The sequence below is a fragment of the Schistocerca nitens genome, chromosome 6 (genome assembly GCF_023898315.1).
Source record: "Schistocerca nitens isolate TAMUIC-IGC-003100 chromosome 6, iqSchNite1.1, whole genome shotgun sequence".
Lineage (NCBI taxonomy): Eukaryota > Metazoa > Arthropoda > Insecta > Orthoptera > Acrididae > Schistocerca > Schistocerca nitens.
Window position 1 is genome coordinate 73,656,279 of NC_064619.1, and position 19,929 is coordinate 73,676,207.

Genomic DNA, 19,929 nt, shown 5'->3' on the forward strand with positions numbered 1-19,929 from the left:
GAACAAAATAATTTTGGGAAATTGTCCTGTTATGAAGACATATAGCTTTGTTCAAAATAAATTGTGCTATTGAAATACCTGAGGTCAAGTAGTATAGAAATGAGAGGGCTAGTGACGAGTACAGATAAATAATGAAAGAAGGGAATAAAAAAGAAATAACAAGGAAGAAAGAAAGAACTGACTAGAGGAAGAGAATAAACAGTAACTCTGGGTATGGGGGGAATGCCTGGATGATTATAGTGCTGAAGCAAAAATGGAAGTCTTCACTGTTCTAGCGCAGTGTGTGTTCTTCTACCGACAATTAGTACTACGTATGTATTTCATCATTATTGTCCAGCCAACAGGAAGAAGATCCTCCCATGATTTGAAAAAAAGTTATGAGGTATATCAATTGAGAGTAACAGGTGTTGCTTATATACTACACTAACTACAGTCAGTATTGGATACTGTTTTTATGTGGTATTAATAAGTTGCACTTACTTTTCTTTGTTTATTTATTTTTTAATGCCACAACATAAATGCTTCACTCTTTACACAGGAAAGCTGCTGCTTCAAGAAAATCTACATTTCTAGTTATTTTATTCAGCTGCAGTTTACCAATTGGTGCACCTTCTCATTCTGTAAATATGTGAATACTTAGATGAAGTGCTGTGCATATACCTGTTTTGTTTTCCTGTATATTTCAGTAATATCAAGCATGCATGTCTCCATACTTGCTGAGCAGCCCTCAGTTTTTGAATGTTTTTGTATTAAAATCCTTGTCTCTCTTCGACAAGTCAAAAGTGGTAATATAAAGTGATTTTAAACTTTTGTTCTCAGTCACATTGGAAGCTTAGTTCAGATAATCCTACTTAGTTTCTCTGAAGTACTCCAAGCCAGTTTTACCCTTGTGTTTCTTTCTTTTCTTGTCTTTCCAGTAGTTCTCCTTAACTGACCCAAATGCAAAAGATTATCAATTGATTGTACGACTTTATTGTTAATGTGTACCAATTTCGTTGGAAGTTATTGTAGTCTTATTACAATTGAGTTTCAAGCCTGCTTGCAAACTTTTTCTCGTAGGTTCTTCCATTTGTTGCTGAAATTCACCCGTAATAGTGGCAAGCAGTAGGTCTACACTGTCATAAGCAAAACAAATGTCATTGAGACATGTTCGGATAATATGTATTCTTTTTTGTTTTCTCAGTTTAAGCACATGAAGAGTACTTCTAGGACTGTTGAGAATAGTTGTGGCGATATGTAATTTCTTGGCTGATCATTTTTCAGTTCTGAATTTCACACTATTGTGTTGAAGTCTGATGGAAGCTGTACATGTTTTTCTGTATACTAACAAGAATAGAATCAGTACCTTACTCCACAAGGACTGATAGTACAGCTTTTTTTGGAACTGGGTCAGAAGCTCTTCCAGAATCTATGCATTGATGATTTATTGTGCCCTGTCACATGCTATATGACCTTCACATATGTTTGTAGAATATCCTTTACAGTGTAACAACAGTACTACTTTGGCCATCTACATAAAAACTCCAGTGAAGAAATAATGAGAAAGTGCTAGATTTCTCCCATTATTCTGGTCTTCATTTATATTAATATGTGCTGTCCTTTCATCATCTGTGCTGTTCTCCTTTTTATTATTTTGCTTTCTAATTTATTTCCCATTTCCCCCCATGTTCCTCCACTGGTTGTTTCATCCTTTTTCCCTTCTCTTCCTTCCTTCTTTCTTTGTTTTCTTCATTATATTATTTGGAGTTATTCTACTTCATTTCATGCTTTCATGTTTCACTGTTACCTTTTGATTTGTGCCTGTCATTGATTAATATTTTCTTCTCATTATTTTTTCTAATTACCAATTATCGTTTTCATGGTTCATGGATCCTATACTCTAAGTCACTAATTCCTTGTAGATTGTTTAGCTCATCCACATTTTTGTTCTTGTTTTTTATGCTTCCCTTCTTCAGAAGGACAAGAAGTGTGTAAAGATTAAGGAAGTAAGGAACATTAGGATGTAATGACCATGGCCATAAGAGGAGCAGCATAAGCTCGTTGTACAGAATTATGAGGAAGAAAATCAGCTACATCCTTTTGAAAGGAATCATCTTGATATTTGCCTTAAGTGATTAAGGGAAACTCTAGACAACCTGTCTCTGGATAGCTGGACAGGAATTTGCTCGGTCGTCTTCCAGCTGCAAATCCAGTATGTTAGCCACTGTGCCACCTCATTCAAGTTTGGAAAGATCGAAACTACATACTCATTTTTGGTGGCATTGCTTGCTGTACTGTACTTCTGCTCTCTGTTGGAAAGAGTTAGGTTTTTGTCTTTAATTTCTGTTTTCCCCCCTGCGGGTTCGGGGGTTAGAATAGGCCCGCGGTATTCCTGCCTGTCATAAGAGGCGACTAAAAGGAGTTTCAACCGTTTCGGCCTTCCATGTGATGGTCCCCCTTGGGGTTTGACCTCCATTTTTCAAAATTCTACAGAAGTACGAGCCTTTTGGGGAAGGACGCCTTAACGTGGTGTACCACTGGTCGTCAGTGCACTAAGACCTTGGCACTCAGCATTGTACCGGCGTTGTAACCATACCCATTATTCCTCAAATTGGGCCTAAACGCCTGATGGGTTGTACACGTTACGCCCATAGTGCGTCCCCAACTGCACCTACGATCATGATGGACTTTCCATGGCACCAGAAATCCAGCACGGTAACCAGCCCGTTGTGGTGGGGTCGTCATGTACCCTCTAGGTTGTAGCCCCCTGACCACACAGGGATCGTACTGCCGATACCTGAGCTGCACCCTCCCCACGTCGGCCAAGGAGTAGATGCCTGTCTCCTTGGGGCATTAGGACTCCCGGCAACGGTCATCCTGCCAGGTGGCCCTTGCTGAGGCTGGGTGGCGTCCGTGGGGAGAGCCCCTGGTCGGAGTGGGTGGTATCGGGGCGGACGTTTCGCAGATGAAACGTCAACACGTATCAGGTCCTCTGCGGCCGAGTCTTTCAAAAGGAAAGGTACTGTTTCTAGTTCTGGTTCTCCTGCCCTTTCCCCCTTGGCCACTCCCTGGGAGGAGGGACAGGCCCGCCGGCTTGGGGCGAAGTACTTCCCCCGCTATTTGGTCTGTTCTCGAACTGATGGGGGGACGTTCGCCACCTCCAAGCCCATGTTCTTTGTTCAGCGCATTGAGGACATCTTCGGGGAAATCGAGGCTCTCAGTAAGATGCGTTCGGGGTCCGTTCTTATAAAGACCACCTCCGCCACACAGTCGGCGGCGCTCCAGGCGTGCGACCGCCTAGGGGACATCCCAGTGTCCATTGTCCCGCATCTGGCACTAAATAGGACACAGGGGGTTATTTTTTATCGGGACCTCCTGCTGCAATCTGATGAGGAGCTCAGGGCCAACCTGGAGCGCCGAGGCGTGCATTTCGTCCGGCGAGTCCAGCGCGGCCCCAAAGACCGTCGCATCGACACCGGGGCCTTTATCCTCACCTTCGAGGGGGACGTTCTCCCGGAGAAGGTAAAGGTGATGTGCTACCGGTGCGACGTGCGACCTTATGTCCCGCCTCCTATGCGCTGTTTTCGGTGTTTGCGCTTTGGGCACATGTCGTCACGGTGTGAGGCTGAGCCCCTTTGTGGCGATTGTGGGCGTCCTCTTCATGAGGAACATACATGCACCCCACCACCTCGGTGCGTTAATTGTCCTGGCATCCACTCGCCTAGATCCTCAGACTGCCCCGCATATCAGAAGGAGAAGAAGATACAAGAACTCAAAACTTTGGATCGTCTCTCTTATTCTGAGGCCAGGAAGAAGTATGACCGCCTCCATCCCGTGCCGTTGACCACTTCGTTTGCCTCAGTTGTGTCCACTCCTTCCGCCTCCTCCCCCCATCCGGGGTCTCTGCCTCCGCCTCCCAAATCCCTCCCTTCCAAATCCTCCTCCCCCGTGGCCCCCGCCCCCTCTGCCCCAGGGGCCACCCTTCCTCCTCCTCCTCCTCCCCCCCCGCCACCTGAGAAGCGATCCTCTTCTCAGGCGTCCATCGGGGAAACGTTCCGGACCCCAGCTTCCGAGGTCCGGCGTTCCAAAACGGACCCCGCGCGTGAGGACCTTCTTTGGGTCCAGCCCACCATCCCTGCGCCTTCTCGGACTTCCAAGAAGGCCTCCAAGAAGAAGTCTCTATCCCCCTCTCCACCCCGGCGCGTTTCGTCTGACGCTCCATCCGTGAGTCGCTGCTCCCGGCCGTCCTCAGTTTTGCCGGGACGCTCTGCTGCCAGGTGCTCAGCTGGCCTCTCATCGGCAAATGATGCTGCCCCTCCTACACAACCAGGGACAGCGGCCGCAGCTGGCGACGACTCGATGGACCAGGATCCGCCTCCCGCTGGTTGTAGCGTTGTTCCCTCTAAACCTGCCCCTCCGCGGCCGTCGAGGTGACCAGCTCTTCCCCCGTCTCGTTCCCCCTCTTTTTTGACTAGCGATGGCCTTGTTACATTGGAACATAAGAGGTATTCGATCTAATCGGGAGGAATTACAACTGCTCCTCCGCCTGCACTGTCTGCTCATCCTTGGTCTCCAGGAAACCAAGTTGCGCCCGACTGACCTTATTGCCTTTACCCACTATACCTCGGAGCGGTATGACCTCACCCCTGTGGACAGTATCCCAGCTCATGGTGGGGTCATGTTGCTCGTTCGGGACGATGTCTATTACCATCCCATCCCATTGACCACCCCACTCCAAGCAATAGCTGTCCGTATTACTCTTTCTGCTTTTACTTTTTCAGTTTGTACCATCTACAGTCCATCGTCATCTGCTGTTAGTCGGGCTGACATGATGCACCTGATCGTTCAGCTTCCCCCGCCGTTTTTATTGTTTGGCGACTTCAATGCCCATCATCCCCTTTGGGGCTCTCCTGCATCCTGTCAAAGAGGCTCACTCTTGGCGGATGTCTTCAACCATCTCAATCTTGTCTGCCTCAATACTGGTGCCCCGACTTTCCTCTCGGACTCTACTCATACCTACTCTCACTTGGACCTCTCGATCTGTTCTACCACTCTTGCCCGTTGGTTCGAGTGGTATGTCCTTTCTGACACCTATTCGAGCGACCACTTCCCCTGTGTCGTTCGTCTCCTGCACCACACCCCATCCCCACGTCTCGAGCTGGAACATACCGAAAGCTGACTGGGGACTTTACTCCTCCCTGGCGACCTTTCCGGACCACGATTTTCTCAGTTGTGATAGTCAGGTCGAATACCTCACAGCTGTTATCATCAATGCTGCCGAACGTTCCATTCCTCGTACTACCTCTCCTTCACGTCGCATTTCCATCCCCTGGTGGAACGAGGCTTGTAGAGACGCTATCCGTGCTCGACGACGTGCTTTACGCACCTTTCACCGCCATCCTACGTTGGCGAATTGTATTGGATACAAACGACTCCGAGCGCAATGCCGTAGAGTCATCAAAGACAGCAAAAAAGCTTGTTGGGCCTCTTTCACCAGCTCCTTTAACATTTTTACTCCCTCTTCTGTCGTATGGGGTGGCCTGCACCGGCTGTCGGACATTAAGGCCCACTCCTCGGTACCTGGCCTGACCTCAGGTAATGAGGTCCTCGTTGATCCTGTGGCTGTCTCCAACGCCTTCGGCCGGTTTTTCGCGGAGTTTTCCAGCTCCGCTCATTACCACCCTGCCTTCCTTCCCAGGAAAGAGGCAGAAGAGGCTCGGCGACCTTCCTTCCACTCGCTGATTCTGGAAACTTATAATGCCCCCTTTACTATGCGGGAACTCGAACGTGCGCTTGCACTGTCCCGGTCCTCTGCTCCGGGGCCAGATGCCATTCACGTTCAGATGCTGGCACACCTTTCTCCGGCGGGCAAAAGCTTCCTTCTTCGTACCTACAATCGCGCCCTGACCGAAGGTCAGGTCCCCATGCGTTGGCGTGACGCCGTCGTTGTTCCTATACCCAAACCCGGGAAGGATAGACACCTTCCTTCTAGTTACCGCCCCATTTCTCTTACAAGCTGTGTCTGTAAGGTGATGGAGCGCATGGTTAATGCTCGGTTAGTTTGGATTCTTGAATCTCGACGGCTACTTACCAATGTCCAATGCGGTTTTCGTCGCCGCCGCTCCGCTGTTGACCACCTTGTGACCTTGTCGACATTCACCATGAACAACTTTTTGCAAAGGCGCCAAACGGTAGCCGTGTTCTTCGATTTGGAGAAGGCTTATGATACCTGTTGGAGAGGAGGTATCCTCTGCACTATGCACAGGTGGGGCCTATGCGGTCGCCTGCCCCTTTTTATTGATTCCTTTTTAACGGATCGAAAGTTTAGGGTACGTGTGGGTTCCGTATTGTCCGACGTCTTCCTCCAGGAGAACGGAGTGCCTCAGGGCTCCGTCTTGAGCGTAGCCCTTTTTGCCATCGCGATCAATCCAATTATGGATTGCATTCCACCTAATGTCTCCGGCTCTCTCTTTGTCGATGACTTCGCGATCTACTGCAGTGCCCAGAGAACATGCCTCCTGGAGCGCTGCCTTCAGCGTTGTCTAGACAGCCTATACTCATGGAGCGTGGCAAATGGCTTCCGGTTCTCAGAAGAGAAGACGGTTTGTATCAACTTTTGGCGATATAAAGCTTTCCTTCCGCCATCCTTACATCTGGGTCCCGTTGTTCTCCCATTCGTGGAAACAACTAAGTTTCTAGGGCTCACGTTGGACAGGAAACTGTGTTGGTCTCCGCATGTCTCTTATTTGGCAGCCCGTTGTACACGTTCCCTTAATGTCCTCAGAGTTCTTAGTGGTTCATCTTGGGGAGCGGATCGCACTGTCCTGCTTCGCTTGTATCGGTCCATAGTCCGATCGAAGCTGGATTATGGGAGCTTCGTCTACTCGTCTGCTCGGCCATCCCTCTTATGCCGTCTCAACTCCATCCACCATCGAGGGTTACGTCTTGCGACCGGAGCCTTCTACACTAGTCCTGTCGAGAGTCTTTATGCTGAAGCTGCCGAATTACCATTGACCTACCGGCGCGACGTACTGCTGTGTCGGTATGCCTGCCGGCTGTTGTCTATGCCCGACCACCCCTCTTACGAGTCCTTCTTCGCCGATTCTCTCGACCGTCAGTACGGGTTGTATGTGTCTGCCCTGCTGCCCCCCGGAGTCCGCTTCCGTCGCCTGCTTCGACAATTGGATTTTGCCCTCCCTACCACCTTCAGAGAGGGTGAGAGCCCGACACCACCTTGGCTCCAGGCTCCGGTTCATATTTATCTCGACCTCAGCTCACTCCCGAAGGAGGGTACTCCGGCTGCAGTGTATTGCTCACGGTTTGTCGAACTTTGTGCTCGACTTGCCGGTCACACCTTTATTTACACCAATGGCTCCAAAACTGACGATGGTGTTGGCTGTGCCTTTGTCGTCGGGGCCGCCACCTTTAAATACCGGCTCCTCGACCAATGTTCCAGCTTTACGGCCGAGCTTTTTGCTCTTCATCAGGCCGTTCAGTATGCCCGCCGCCACCGCTATTCATCGTATGTACTCTGCTCTGACTCACTCAGTGCTCTTCAGAGCCTTGGAGCTCCCTATCCGGTCCATCCCTTGGCTCAACGGATACAGCAGTCCCTCCATTCTTTCGCTGATAATGGTTCTCCTGTCAGCTTCCTGTGGGTTCCCGGACATGTAGGAGTGCCTGGGAATGAGGCTGCGGATGCTGCAGCCAAGGCTGCAGTCCTCCTGCCTCGGCCAGCCTCCCATTGTGTCCCATCATCTGACGTTCGTGGGGATGTTTGTAAGAGGCTTGTGTCGTTGTGGTGGGATGCTTGGTCATCCCTCCAAGGAAACAAGCTCTGGGCAGTAAAACCGCTCCCAACTGCTTGGACAATCTCCTCCCGACCATCTCGGCGAGAGGAGGTCCTTCTGACCAGGTTGTGGATTGGGCATTGCCGGTTTAGCCACCGCTACCTGCTCTCCGGTGACCCAGCCCCGCAGTGCCCTTGTGGTCAGGCATTAACAGTGCACCATGTTTTATTGTCATGTCCCCGCTTTAGTCAATCTCGTGTTGTCCTTTCCCTGCCATCTACTTTACCGGATATTTTAGCTGATGACGCTCGAGCAGCTGCTCGTGTTCTGCGTTTTATAACTTTGACTGGCTTGTCCAAAGACATCTAACCTTTTTACTTATTTTATCTACATCTTTGTTAGGTCTTTCTGGTGTCCCCCCCTCCCCTTGAGTTTTACTAGATTCCCTGTGCTCTAACAACAGTGACTGGACGCTAATGACCTCAGTAGTTGAGCGCCCTTGAACCCCACAAAAAAGGAAAAAAAAAAAAAAAATACTTTCTGTTTTGATAGGCTACTTGTCGTGTTTACAGTGGTGAATAATTTAACCTGATGCAAGTGTGATTTGCATCTCTGCTGCTCCCCTCTCTGTCAGTATTGCTTTTTTGTGTCAGACACAAAATTCTGTTGAGAAAACTGTTAAACTTTCAAAGAGATGGAAGAAAGGCAGGCAGTGTAGTGCAAAGTACTCCAAAGAGTAAATTTAATTGGTTTGTGTTGCTGAACTTTCCTAACAACTATTGTATTGCCTGTGCGAAAAAGCAGAAGTTGGCAGCTTATCAAACACACAAATTTATAATGAGAACTATCTGATACTGTTGCAGTTGTTGGTTTCGCCACCAAATGTCCCTTGCCTTCAAGATATGAATGTACTGTAAGTGTGGGATGAAAAGAAAAAGGGAAAAAGGAAAAGAAAAATAAATCTACACAGAACAATGATAATGAAAAATAGTTCTGCCAGAAACAGAGAAGTGACCCAGAATTTGATTCACTTTATGTGCAGAAATTCAAAACAAGCTAACTTACAACTCAGATACTACACTGTTGCTTATAAGTGAAAGGAAAAAGAGGACTATCCAGGGATTTCAAAATATAAGATATGTATAAAATTATTAGAAATTTTTCCCAGGAGAGCAAATCTGATAAGGCATACAGGACAATTTTTGTGGAGTCTGAAAAGCAGGAGAGTGCAACTGACAGAACTGAGGATGTGGAGGCAGGTCATGAGCCATTCCTGAATAGCTCAGTCACTAAGAGTGTAACTCACAAAATGTATGGGTACGGGTTTGGGTTCCACCCAGATATATGGTTTTAATGTTTCAGGAAGTTTCGGATCTTATTATATTTATTCAAATTGCATGTTAATTTTACAGGACTGAATCGAAAGCAGCTACTGAAACAGATACTGTTGGCAGCACTTGTACCATTCTTAGGGTGGATTTTATCAGGCTGTGCTGTTGCTGCCATAGCTTCATTGCTGGATGCTTGTGGAAAGAGTATGAGCTGGTACTCTAGTCCTTACATAATATTCTTTATTTACTACTGCCCAGTTCTTGTCTGCTGCATGTTTCTTCCACTAATCGTTAATGAAGCACGTATTGGTTTCAAGGTATGTATCACAGTGAAGTTCAATAAACAGAATATTGAGTAAGGATGGTCTTACATGTTAAAGAAATAGCTCTAATGTAACTTCTTGTTGTCCAGCCTACAGCATACTGTGTAAGTCAGTAGTATAATACCTAACTCCATTCTGTAATAAGTGATTGATATACATGTTTTTCCATTCTTTCTGCCTTGTAAATCCCCCCCCCCCCCCACCACCACCACTACAGCTATAACAGTCTTTTCAGTAATTACGGCCCAGTGGGGAAGTGCATTTCAAATCCCCAAACAAAATAAACTACAATCTAATTTTAGTGAACATAATGTAAATGGATAGATGAAAAATCTACTCACCAAGTGGCAACAGGGGAAAACACACACACACACACACACACACACACACACACACACACACACACACACAGATTTAACTTTTACAAGCTTTCGGAGCCAGTGGGTCTTCCTTCTGGCAGAAGAGTTGACGGGGAAGAAAGAGAGGTGAAGGAAAAGGACTGGAGAGGTTAAGGGAAAGGGGGTATAGTTCAAAAAAGTCACCCAGAACCCTGGGTCCGGTGAGACTTACCGGATGTAGTGGAGATGCTCAGTCGCAGATAGGCGCAACAAAAAGACTTTCACATTTAAAGCTTTTGGCCATTAAGGCCTTCGTCAACAATACACACACATACACAAGCATACATGCTCATGCAAACACAACTCACACAGACAGCTGCAGTCTCAGGCAACTGAAACCACACTGTGAGCAGCAGCACAAGTGCATGATGGGAGTGGCGACTAGGTGGGGATGAGGAGGAGGCTGTGGCAGGGAGGGGGACAGATGTATGGCGGGGATGGCGGACAGTGAAATGCTGCAGGTTAGACAGAAGGCAGGGCAGAGGTGGGGGGATGGGAAATATCAGAAAAGGAGAGAAATAAAAAGACTGAGTGTGGTGGTGGAATGATGGCTGTGTAGTTCTGGAATGGGAACAGGGAAGGGGCTGGATGGTTGAGGACAGTGGCTAAAAGGTTGAGACCAGGAGGGATACGGGAATGTAGGATGTATTGCAGGGACAGTTCCCACCTGCGCAATTCAGAAAAGCTGGTGGTGGCGGGAAGGATTCATATGGCACAGGCTGTGAAGCAGTCATTGGCAGTGTGTTCAGCAACAGGGTGGTCCACTTGGTTCTTGGCCACAGTTTGTCGGTGGCCACGAATGCGCACAGACAGCTTGTTGGTTGTCATGCCTACATAGTATGCAGCACAGTGGTTGCAGCTTAGCTTGTAGATGACAGACTGGTTTCACAAGTAGCCCTGCCTTTGATGGGATAGGTGATGTTAGTGACCAGACTGGAGTAAGTGGTGGTGGGAGGATGTATGGTACAGGTCTTGAATCTAGGTCTATTACAGTGGTATGAGCCATGAGATAAGGAATTGGGAGCTGGAATTGTTTAAGGATGGACGAGTATACTGTGTAGGTTTGGTGGACAGCGGAATGCCACTGTGGGATGGGTGGGAAGGATAGTGGGCGGGACATTTCTCATTTCAGGGCATTTTGATGTACTCTGTCAATGATGTAACCCAACTATTGCAGCCTACATTTTCGGAGTACATTGAAAAAGTTCAAAGAAGGGCAGCATGTTTTGCATTATTGCGAAATAGGGTAGAGAATGTCACTGAAATGATACAGGATTTGGACTGGACATAAAACAGGTATTTTTCATTGTGGCGGAATCTTCTCATGAAATTTCAGTCTCCAACTTTCTCCACCAAATGCGAAATCTTCCTATACCACCCGACCTTTTCCAAGTATACACCTTCCTCTTGTGGTACTTGAACATAGTATTTGCGATTACAAGTTGAAATTTACTGAAGAACTCAATTAGTCTTCCTCCTCTCTCATCCCTACTATGAAGCCCATATTTGCCCAGAACCCTTCTTCTACTCCTTCCCCTACAACCACACTCCAATACCTCATGCCTATTGTTCATCTCCCTTTACAAACTGAATTACTTGTTCAGTATCTTCAAATGCCTTTACTATCTCTTCATCTTCTGCTTGCTGTGTCGGAATGAACATCTGAACTACAGTTGTCGGTGTTGGTTTGATACTGATTCTGATGACAACATCGTCTCACTGAATTGTTCACAGTAGGTCTCTCTCTACATTACCCTATAGTTGTCTGACCAGAAATCCTTGTCTTCTTTCCATTCTACCTTTCTATTCACAACGAATCCTAGTTCTGCATTCCCATATAGTTGTCTGACCAGAAATCCTTTTCTTCTTTCCATTTCACCTCACTAATCTCCACTATATATTTAGACTAAGACTGAGCATTTTCCTTTCCACATTTTCTAGCTTCTGTACCATGTTTAAACTTACGGCATTCCAAGCCCCAGCTCTTAGACAGTTGCCCTTTCGTTAGTTATTCAGACTGCTTTTCATGGTCAACTCCCTCTTTGCAGTCCCCTCCCAGAGATCTGAATGGGGGACTAGTCTGGAATATTTTGCCAATGGACAGATCATCATGATACTTTTTCAATTACAGGCCACATGCCCAATGGACACACATTACGTTTCTTTAATGCAGTGGTTTCCATTGCTTTCTGCATCCTCACACCATTGATCACTGCTGATTCTTCTGCCTTTTAGGAACAGTTTCCCCATTTCAAAGGCAAGAGAGTGCCGTGAACCTCTGTCAGCTCCTCCGCCCTCTTTGACAAGGTCATTAGCAGAGCAAGGGTGATTATTTATGTGGGAAGTCTTTGGCCATCATTGCTGACGATTTTTATTCCAAATTTAAGCAATGGCGTGTTTTGAACCCAGGACCGAGGATGTTTTTATTACTAATCAAAGATGCTATACCTAGACCATCTCCAGTCCCTACAGTGCAAACACATTTTTGCTACCCAATCCAAAACCAGTATTGGAGTCTGCGTCAATCAAGTTGCTCCTCTGCATACAACCCCACTTCCCTGGAATCATCTGATAATTTTTCAGAATTTCCTTGCCTCAAACACTGCCTCACCATCATTCCCCAAATCCCTCAACATGCAAACGAATCCCTCAACATGCAAATGAATCCCTCATCTGCAGAAAGAATAACAATCCTCCACCTAAAAACTGATTTCAGTACATCCATTCTTGCTAGGTAGTATGATAAGACAGTAACCAATATCAGTGGCTGAGCCTATATGGTCAGACAAAACATTGCGCAAAAGTGCACCAGTGTACTTGTTTGCTATTGCATGATATTTTGTCTGACATATAAGCTTGGCCATTATGTTAACATAGAGGGCCTGATGATGACATAATCAAATGCTGAAACCAGTTGCCTATGGAATAAATCAGAGATGAAAATACAGCTGTTGGTTCGCTCATTGCTTATTGTACCTAAAAACTGATCACAACTTTATAGTCCTACCTGCTGACAAAGACTACACATCTGTGTTTAAGAACCATATTGATTAACTCACTGATGGGCTCTATCAGCTGTCAAATAGGTCCAAAAACAATCCTTTCCACAGTGGCTCCATTAAAAAAAGAAGAAAAGAAACCAGCATGATCCGAGTTCCTCTTTAAATTCCTAGATACATTCTAGAACTTCTCCCTTGAATCTGCATCCCTCTTCAACCCAATCAATCCCTGCACTGCTACATTTGACATGCTTTGTAAAATACATAAACCCAACCATCAGGACACCCCATTGTATTTAGACACTTTGCTTCATCAGCTGTCAAATAGGTCCAAAAACAATCCTTTCCACAGTGGCTCCATTCCAAAAAACCAGCGTGATCTGAGTTCCTCTTTAAATTCCTAGATACATCCTAGAACTTCTCCCTTGAGTCTGTATCCCTCTTCAACCCCATTAATCCCTACACTGCCACATTTGACATGCCTCCTAAAATACATCAACCCAACCATCAGGACACCCCATTGTATGTAGACACTTTGCTCCCACAGAGAGAATCACTGTCATTGTGGGCCACCATCTTCAGCGTATTACCTCTACCCTCCTAAATAAAATACATTAAGTCATTAACCATTTCCCCTACTGACTCTTGACTCACCACAGTTCTGGTCCCTTTACCAGAAGGCACCCTGCCCATCAGTGTCATGCCACCCCACTCCATACTAACATCTCCAGTGCCCACTGCACTGCTGCCATTGAGCACTACCTTTTACAACACCCGACACACACTTAACCTGCAACCTCCTTCCTGGTCACCATGACCGATTATATCGTCACTCAAAATTACTTCTCCTTCATCGCCTACAAACCAACCTAGGTTAAAATCATAGGCACCTGAATGGCACCGTCCTATGTCAACTTTTTCATGGGCCATCAGGAGGAATCCTTCCTAGCCACCCAGAATCCCAAATCCCTTATCTGGTTCAGATTCACTGATGACACCTTCATGATCTGGACTAAGCTTGAGTACACTTTATCTGCACAGACTTCAGAACCTCAACCTTCTCCCCCATTCACATCACAGGGTCCCTGTAAGCTCAACACACCACTTTACTCAATGTCAACCTCCATCTCACACATGGTTCCGTCAGCACCTTTGTCCACATCATCTTTCCAACCATCAACATACACCTCAATTTCAACATCTCCCACCCATTCCACATCAAAAAGAACCTTCGCTGCCGCCTAACAATCCATGGTCGTCACATCTGCAGTGACAAGCAGTCCCACTTAAAATATGATTAGGGTCTCATTGAGGTCTTTATAAACTATAATTACTCAGCACAGAAACAAATCTCCTATGCCTTATCTCCCCTGTCACTTACCATCCTTCACATAGCCACTGACTGGCCCCAAAGGAGAATTCCTCTTGTGACTCAGTACCAAGCAAGACTGGAGCAACAGAATCATATTCTCTGCTACAATGTCAACTACCCCTTGTTGTGCCCTGAGATGACAAGTACTGTCCCGCCCCTTCCACATTAGTTTTCTACAACCTATCAAACCTACTCAACACACTGAGTGAGGTGGTGCAGTGGTTAGCACACTGGACTCGCATTCAGGAGGACAACGGTTCAATCCTGTGTCCAGCCATCCTGATTTAGGTTTTCTGTGATATCCCTAAATCGCTTCAGGCAAATGACAGGGTGGTTCCTTTGACAGGGCACGGCAGACTTCTTTCCCCATCCTTCACTAATCCGATGAGACCGATGACCTCACTGTTTGGTCTCCTCCCCCAAATCAACCCAACCCAACCCAACCCTACTCAACATCCTTGTCTGTTCATTCTCTTGTATGTAAAGTAGGTAGTTCAGTTGGAGAAGAATTGATGTCTCTAAACAGAATTTGGAAAGAAACCCTGGTTAACAGAAGAAATACTTCAGTTTATTGACAAAAAAAAAAAGAAAGTACAATAATGTTAAGGGAAATTCAGAAGTACAGAAATACAAGTCAACTTAGGAATGGAATAAATAAGAAATGCGAGGAAGCTAAGGTGAAATGGCTACACAAAAAATCTGAAGAAACTGTAAAAGGACTGACTGAGCATATAGAAATGCCAAAGCAATCTTCAGTGAAATTAAAAACGAGATTGGTAACATTAAGAGTGCAGTGGGAGTTCCACTGTTAAGTTCTAAGGAGAGAGTGGATAGATGGAAAAAAATACATTGATGGCCTCTACAAGGTGGAGGATTCATGTGATGAAGTGATAGAAGAGGAAACAGTTGTCGACAGGAAAGAGGTTGGGGATCCAGTACTAAAATCGGAATTTAAAACAACTTTCTAAGACTTAAGATCAGGTGAGGCAGAAGGGATGGCTAACATTCCATTGTAATTTATAAAATCATTGGAGGAAGTAGCAACAAAATGACTGTTCACATTGGTGTGCAGTATGTATGGGACTGGCAATATACCATCATACTTTTGGAAAAACATCATCCACATAATTCCAAAGATAGCAAGAGCCAACAAGTGCAAGAATTATTGTGTAGTCAGCTTAACAGCCCCTCCATTCAAGTTGGTGACAAGAATAAAGTATAGAAGAATGGAAAAGGAAAGGAGATCTATTACATGACAACCAGTTTGGCTTTAAAAAAGGTAAATGCACCAGAGAGGCAGTTCTGACATTGTGATTGATACTGGAAGCAAGAGTGAAGAAAAAATCAAGAAAAGCTCATAGGATTTTTTGATCTGAAAAAGGCATTAGACAATGTAAAATGATGTTTGAAATATTGAGAAAAAATGGGGTAAGCTATAGGGAAAGGGAACTAATAGACACTATGTGCAGGAACTAAGAGGGAACACTAAGACAGGAAGACCAAGAATGAAGTGATTGGATTTAAAAGGGTACTGTGATGCAGTCTTTTACCTCTACTACTCAATCTATACATCGAAAACAGTGATGGAAATAAAATAATGGTTCAAGAGTGGGGTCAAAATTCAGGATGAAAGGCTATCTATGATAAGGTTTGCTGATGACATTGCTACCTTCAGTGAAACTGAAGAAGAATTATGGGAGCTGTTTCATGGAATGAACAGTCTAATGAGTACAGAATATGGATTGACAATAAACTGAAGAAAGATGAAAATAATGAGAAGTAGCAAAAATAACAGACCAGTATCTCTAACATCAGTTTGCTGCAGAATCATTGAACATATTCTCATTTTGAGTATAATAAATTTCCTTGAGAGAGAAAAGTTTCTGTCCACAAATCAGCATGGTTTTAGAAAGAATCACTCATGCAAAACTCAGCTTGCCCACTTCTCACATGAGATCCTAGGAACCATGGATGAAGGGGGTAACAGATGGATTCCATATTCCTAGTTTTCCATAAAGCATTTGACATGGGGCTACACTGTCAACTGTTAACGAAGATAGAAGCATACAGAATAGTTTTCCAGGCAGGTGAATGGTTCAAAGACTTCTTAAGTAACAGAACTCAGTATGTTGCCCTTGACAGTGAGGAGTGACTCATGGAAGTATGATAGGACTGCTGTTATTTTCTATATACATAAATGGCCTGGCAGACAGGATAAGCAGCAGTCTGTGGCTGGTGGCTGCTTGCTGATCATGCTGTGTTGTAGGAGAAGGTGTCATTGAGTGACTTTAGGAGGATACAATATGACTGAGACAAAATTTCTTGTTAGTGTAATGAATGGCAGCTAGCCCTAAATGTAGAAAAATAGTTAATGCAGATGAGAAGGAAAAACAAACCCATAATGTTTGAATACAGTATAAATAGTGTGCTGCTTGATACAGCCACATCAATTAAGTATCTAGGTGTAACATTGCAAAGCAATATGAAATTGAATGAGCATGTAATGTCTGTAATAGGGGAGGTGAATGGCCGACTTAGGTTATTGGGAGAATTTTATGAAAGTGTGGTTCATCTATAAAGGAGACTTCATATATAACACTAGTGCAACTTATTCTTGAATACTGCTCAAGTGTTTGGGATCTACACCAGGTCAGACTAAAGGAAGACATTGGATCATTTCAGAGGTGGGCTGCTCGATTTGTTACCAGTAGGTTCAAACAATGTGCAAGTATTATGGAGGTGCTACGGGAACTCAAGTGGAAATCACTGGAGGAAAGGTGACATTCTTTTCGAAGAGCACTATTGAGAAAGTTTAGAGAACTGGTATTTGAGGCTGACTCCAGAATGCTTCTACTGCCGCTAATGTAAATTTCAGGTAAGGACCGTGAAGAAAAGATCAGAGAGATTAGGGCTTTTACAGAGGCTTACAGGTACTTGTTTTTCCCTCGCCCTTGTTGCGAGTGGAACAGAAAAGGAAATGATTATTAGTGGTACAGGATACCCTCCACCATGCCCTATACAGTGGCTTGCAGAGTGTGCGTATAATATAAATGGATTGGTAAAAGTCTACTCACCAAATGGTGGCAGGAGAACACACACATAACAAGGTTTAACTTTTTATGATTTCAGAGCCAGTCGCTCCTCATCCTGCCAGAAAAGTTGAAGGGAAAGGGAGAGGGGTGAAGGAGGAGGACTGGAGAGGCCAAGTCTCCGCAGGTCAGGGGAGACTTACTGGGCAGATGAGAAGGAAAGACTTTCTTTCTCATCTCCTAAACCTGCATTTAATCATACTGGTTTGGTGAAGGACCTACTTTCCTTCACATGTAACATCAACTGGCAATATCACTTCACAACCCAATCCCAAAACCTTTTCAACAGCAAACCTGACATTGAACCCTGCCCTGAACAGTTCTGATCATGATCCAATCTTGGCCCACCACCACTATCTCAGAATCATCCCTCACAAGCCTTCCAAATATTCCTCCCATCCAGCATTGCTTCACAACCATTTCTCAGGTCCCTACAACATGACCCTAACCTGTCCTCTGCAAAACTCCAGGAAAAGTCCAGGCTCTGTGCTCCCTAAAAGCTGAAGACTCATCATTATCCTCCAAGCAGAGAAAGAACGTACCACTGTGGGTGCTTGATGACAGGGGTATGCTAGTGAAGGTTTGCACTGGCTGTACAACATCTGCCATCAAGATCCCATCACTGTGATTCAGACTGACCTGCAGTTTGTGAGCTAACATCCCAAGATGGTCAGGCTCACATGTGGTTCCTCTTCATGGAAATGTCTTGGCTCAAACTTGTCTAGGGGTTGAACCGCACGTGTTGCATTATACACCCTAAATTAGGCACTTGTGACCCTTTGGTTAAATTGTCTGGCTGGTGGCAAGTTTGTGAAATACAAAGTTAACATATCATATAATAACAGTAATAATAATATTGGGAACTAAATTAATGACCCATAAATGATGTAGGCCACACACTTGCGATTTGGTTAGAATAATGTTTATTCAGAAAGCAAACTAATAGAGAAAGTGGCCATATTTGGAGTTACTGTTACACTCGAGTGCATATTCATTTGACACAGTTTGGTCATTCACAATCTCATTGCGAAAAGTTAGAGTTCACACCAGGTGTGTGGCTGCTCACTGCTCAGAGACTAAGTCCCACGATACTACACAGCGCGAAATTTTCTAAGTCATTTTACTTCCTAGCTGCCTAAAGACTGACTTTCCACTTTCGCATCTCAATCCGTACTGTCCCCTTTGGTGTCTCCAGCCGAACTGTCCGTCCCCAGCTGCGTTTCCTGCACGCTCAACTGACTAGGGCAGTTCCCTTTTTCCTGAAACCATCCATCTGATTGGCTATAGCTTATTCTACAATATTTTGCACTTTAACATATTTAAATAATCAAAGCTTGACCACTTTCATGTTCTAAATAAAGTAACAATAATATCCATTACATAATAAATGTTAAATTCTTTTACATAAAACCAATACAATTTCCTTCTTAGCTTTGAATGTCATGGCCAGTAGCCTAGCACCAGGGTGCTTTCTGATAAATAAATAAAGAACAAAAGTAACTATTATGCACTAAACGTTACAACAAATATTCTATTATCTAATGATTCAATAAGGTTTCATGCTGTCAAGTAATTTAAATTTACTATATCTTTTAAACAAATAAAGTTACAGTGTTGACATTTACAAGGTTTGTCATTTTAATGATGCACTTGTATATGAAATGTCAATTGTTAAGATCAACCAAAGCCTTTAGATTTTAGCATTCAGGTCTTTATTACAAAACTTGTTAATTTCACTTTAACAGTAAATCCTAAACTATTATAGATATGGCCAGTATTCAAGTTTTATTGGAATCATCATCAAAATTTATGGAGTATGGCAGATTAAAATTACTGTGGCTTGATTCCCTACACTACTACAGAATTAAATAGTTTCCATAAATGTTTCCCTTTATGGCCGATCTTAGGTCTGCCATATTTAACACTGCTATGTCTCCTCAACCACAAAAGCCTTCTACTGGGTTTCCCTATGACGTAGGTTCTTGTCTGTCTCACTCGTGCACTACAGCATTTAGGGCTCAATAGACAATAGACGCCTGTGAGTTTCCCCATCTTGCGGTTAATCTGCACCCTTTGTGGCATTTGGTTCTGGATGACAGGGTTTGTTTCACAATTCCTGAAGGCTGACTCTTTCAGCCATATACTTAAATGAGAGCACAATGCTCATTAACTCACAAGTTTCTGCTTAAAATCTCAGGCCCCTCACGAGGACTGACACCTTAATCCACAGAACTTTTTACCCCACCCAGAACAGGCACCCTCACCTTTTGTCTTCTTCCCAAGATCCACAAATCCAGTCGTCCTGGCTGTCCTATAACTCCTGGCATTCAAAGCATTTACTGAACATATATCTGCCATAACTGGTCAGCACCTACAAGCCATAGTACAAAGATTTCCCTCCTATATTAAAGGCACCAACCATCTCCTAGATTGTCTGAAATCCATACCCATCTCCCCCCCCCCCACCCCCCCCACACACACCTTGCTTGTTGCCATTGATGCCATCTCCCTCTATATCAACATCCTACATGTACATGGTGTGTCTGCTTCTGAACATATCTCCAGTCATTGCCCACTTGATTACAAACCCATGACATCTTCCTGCTCATCTTAATCAGCTGTATACTTACCAACAACTACTTCACGTT

General features: G+C 44.8%; 1 protein-coding gene across 4 annotated transcripts in view; it reads left to right on the forward strand.

Moving 5' to 3' along the window:
• Positions 1–19,929, forward strand: part of LOC126262474 (endoplasmic reticulum metallopeptidase 1-like) — a 254,455-nt gene that overhangs the window by 145,666 nt on the left and 88,860 nt on the right. For all 4 annotated transcript variants that reach the window (XR_007546733.1, XM_049959136.1, XM_049959137.1 and 1 more), the window contains one exon: positions 9,182–9,417. Coding sequence is in view for 3 of the 4 variants with exons in the window: in XM_049959136.1 (XP_049815093.1) it covers positions 9,182–9,417 (236 nt within the window). In the remaining variant the exon portion in view is untranslated. The remainder of the gene's footprint in view (positions 1–9,181; positions 9,418–19,929) is intronic.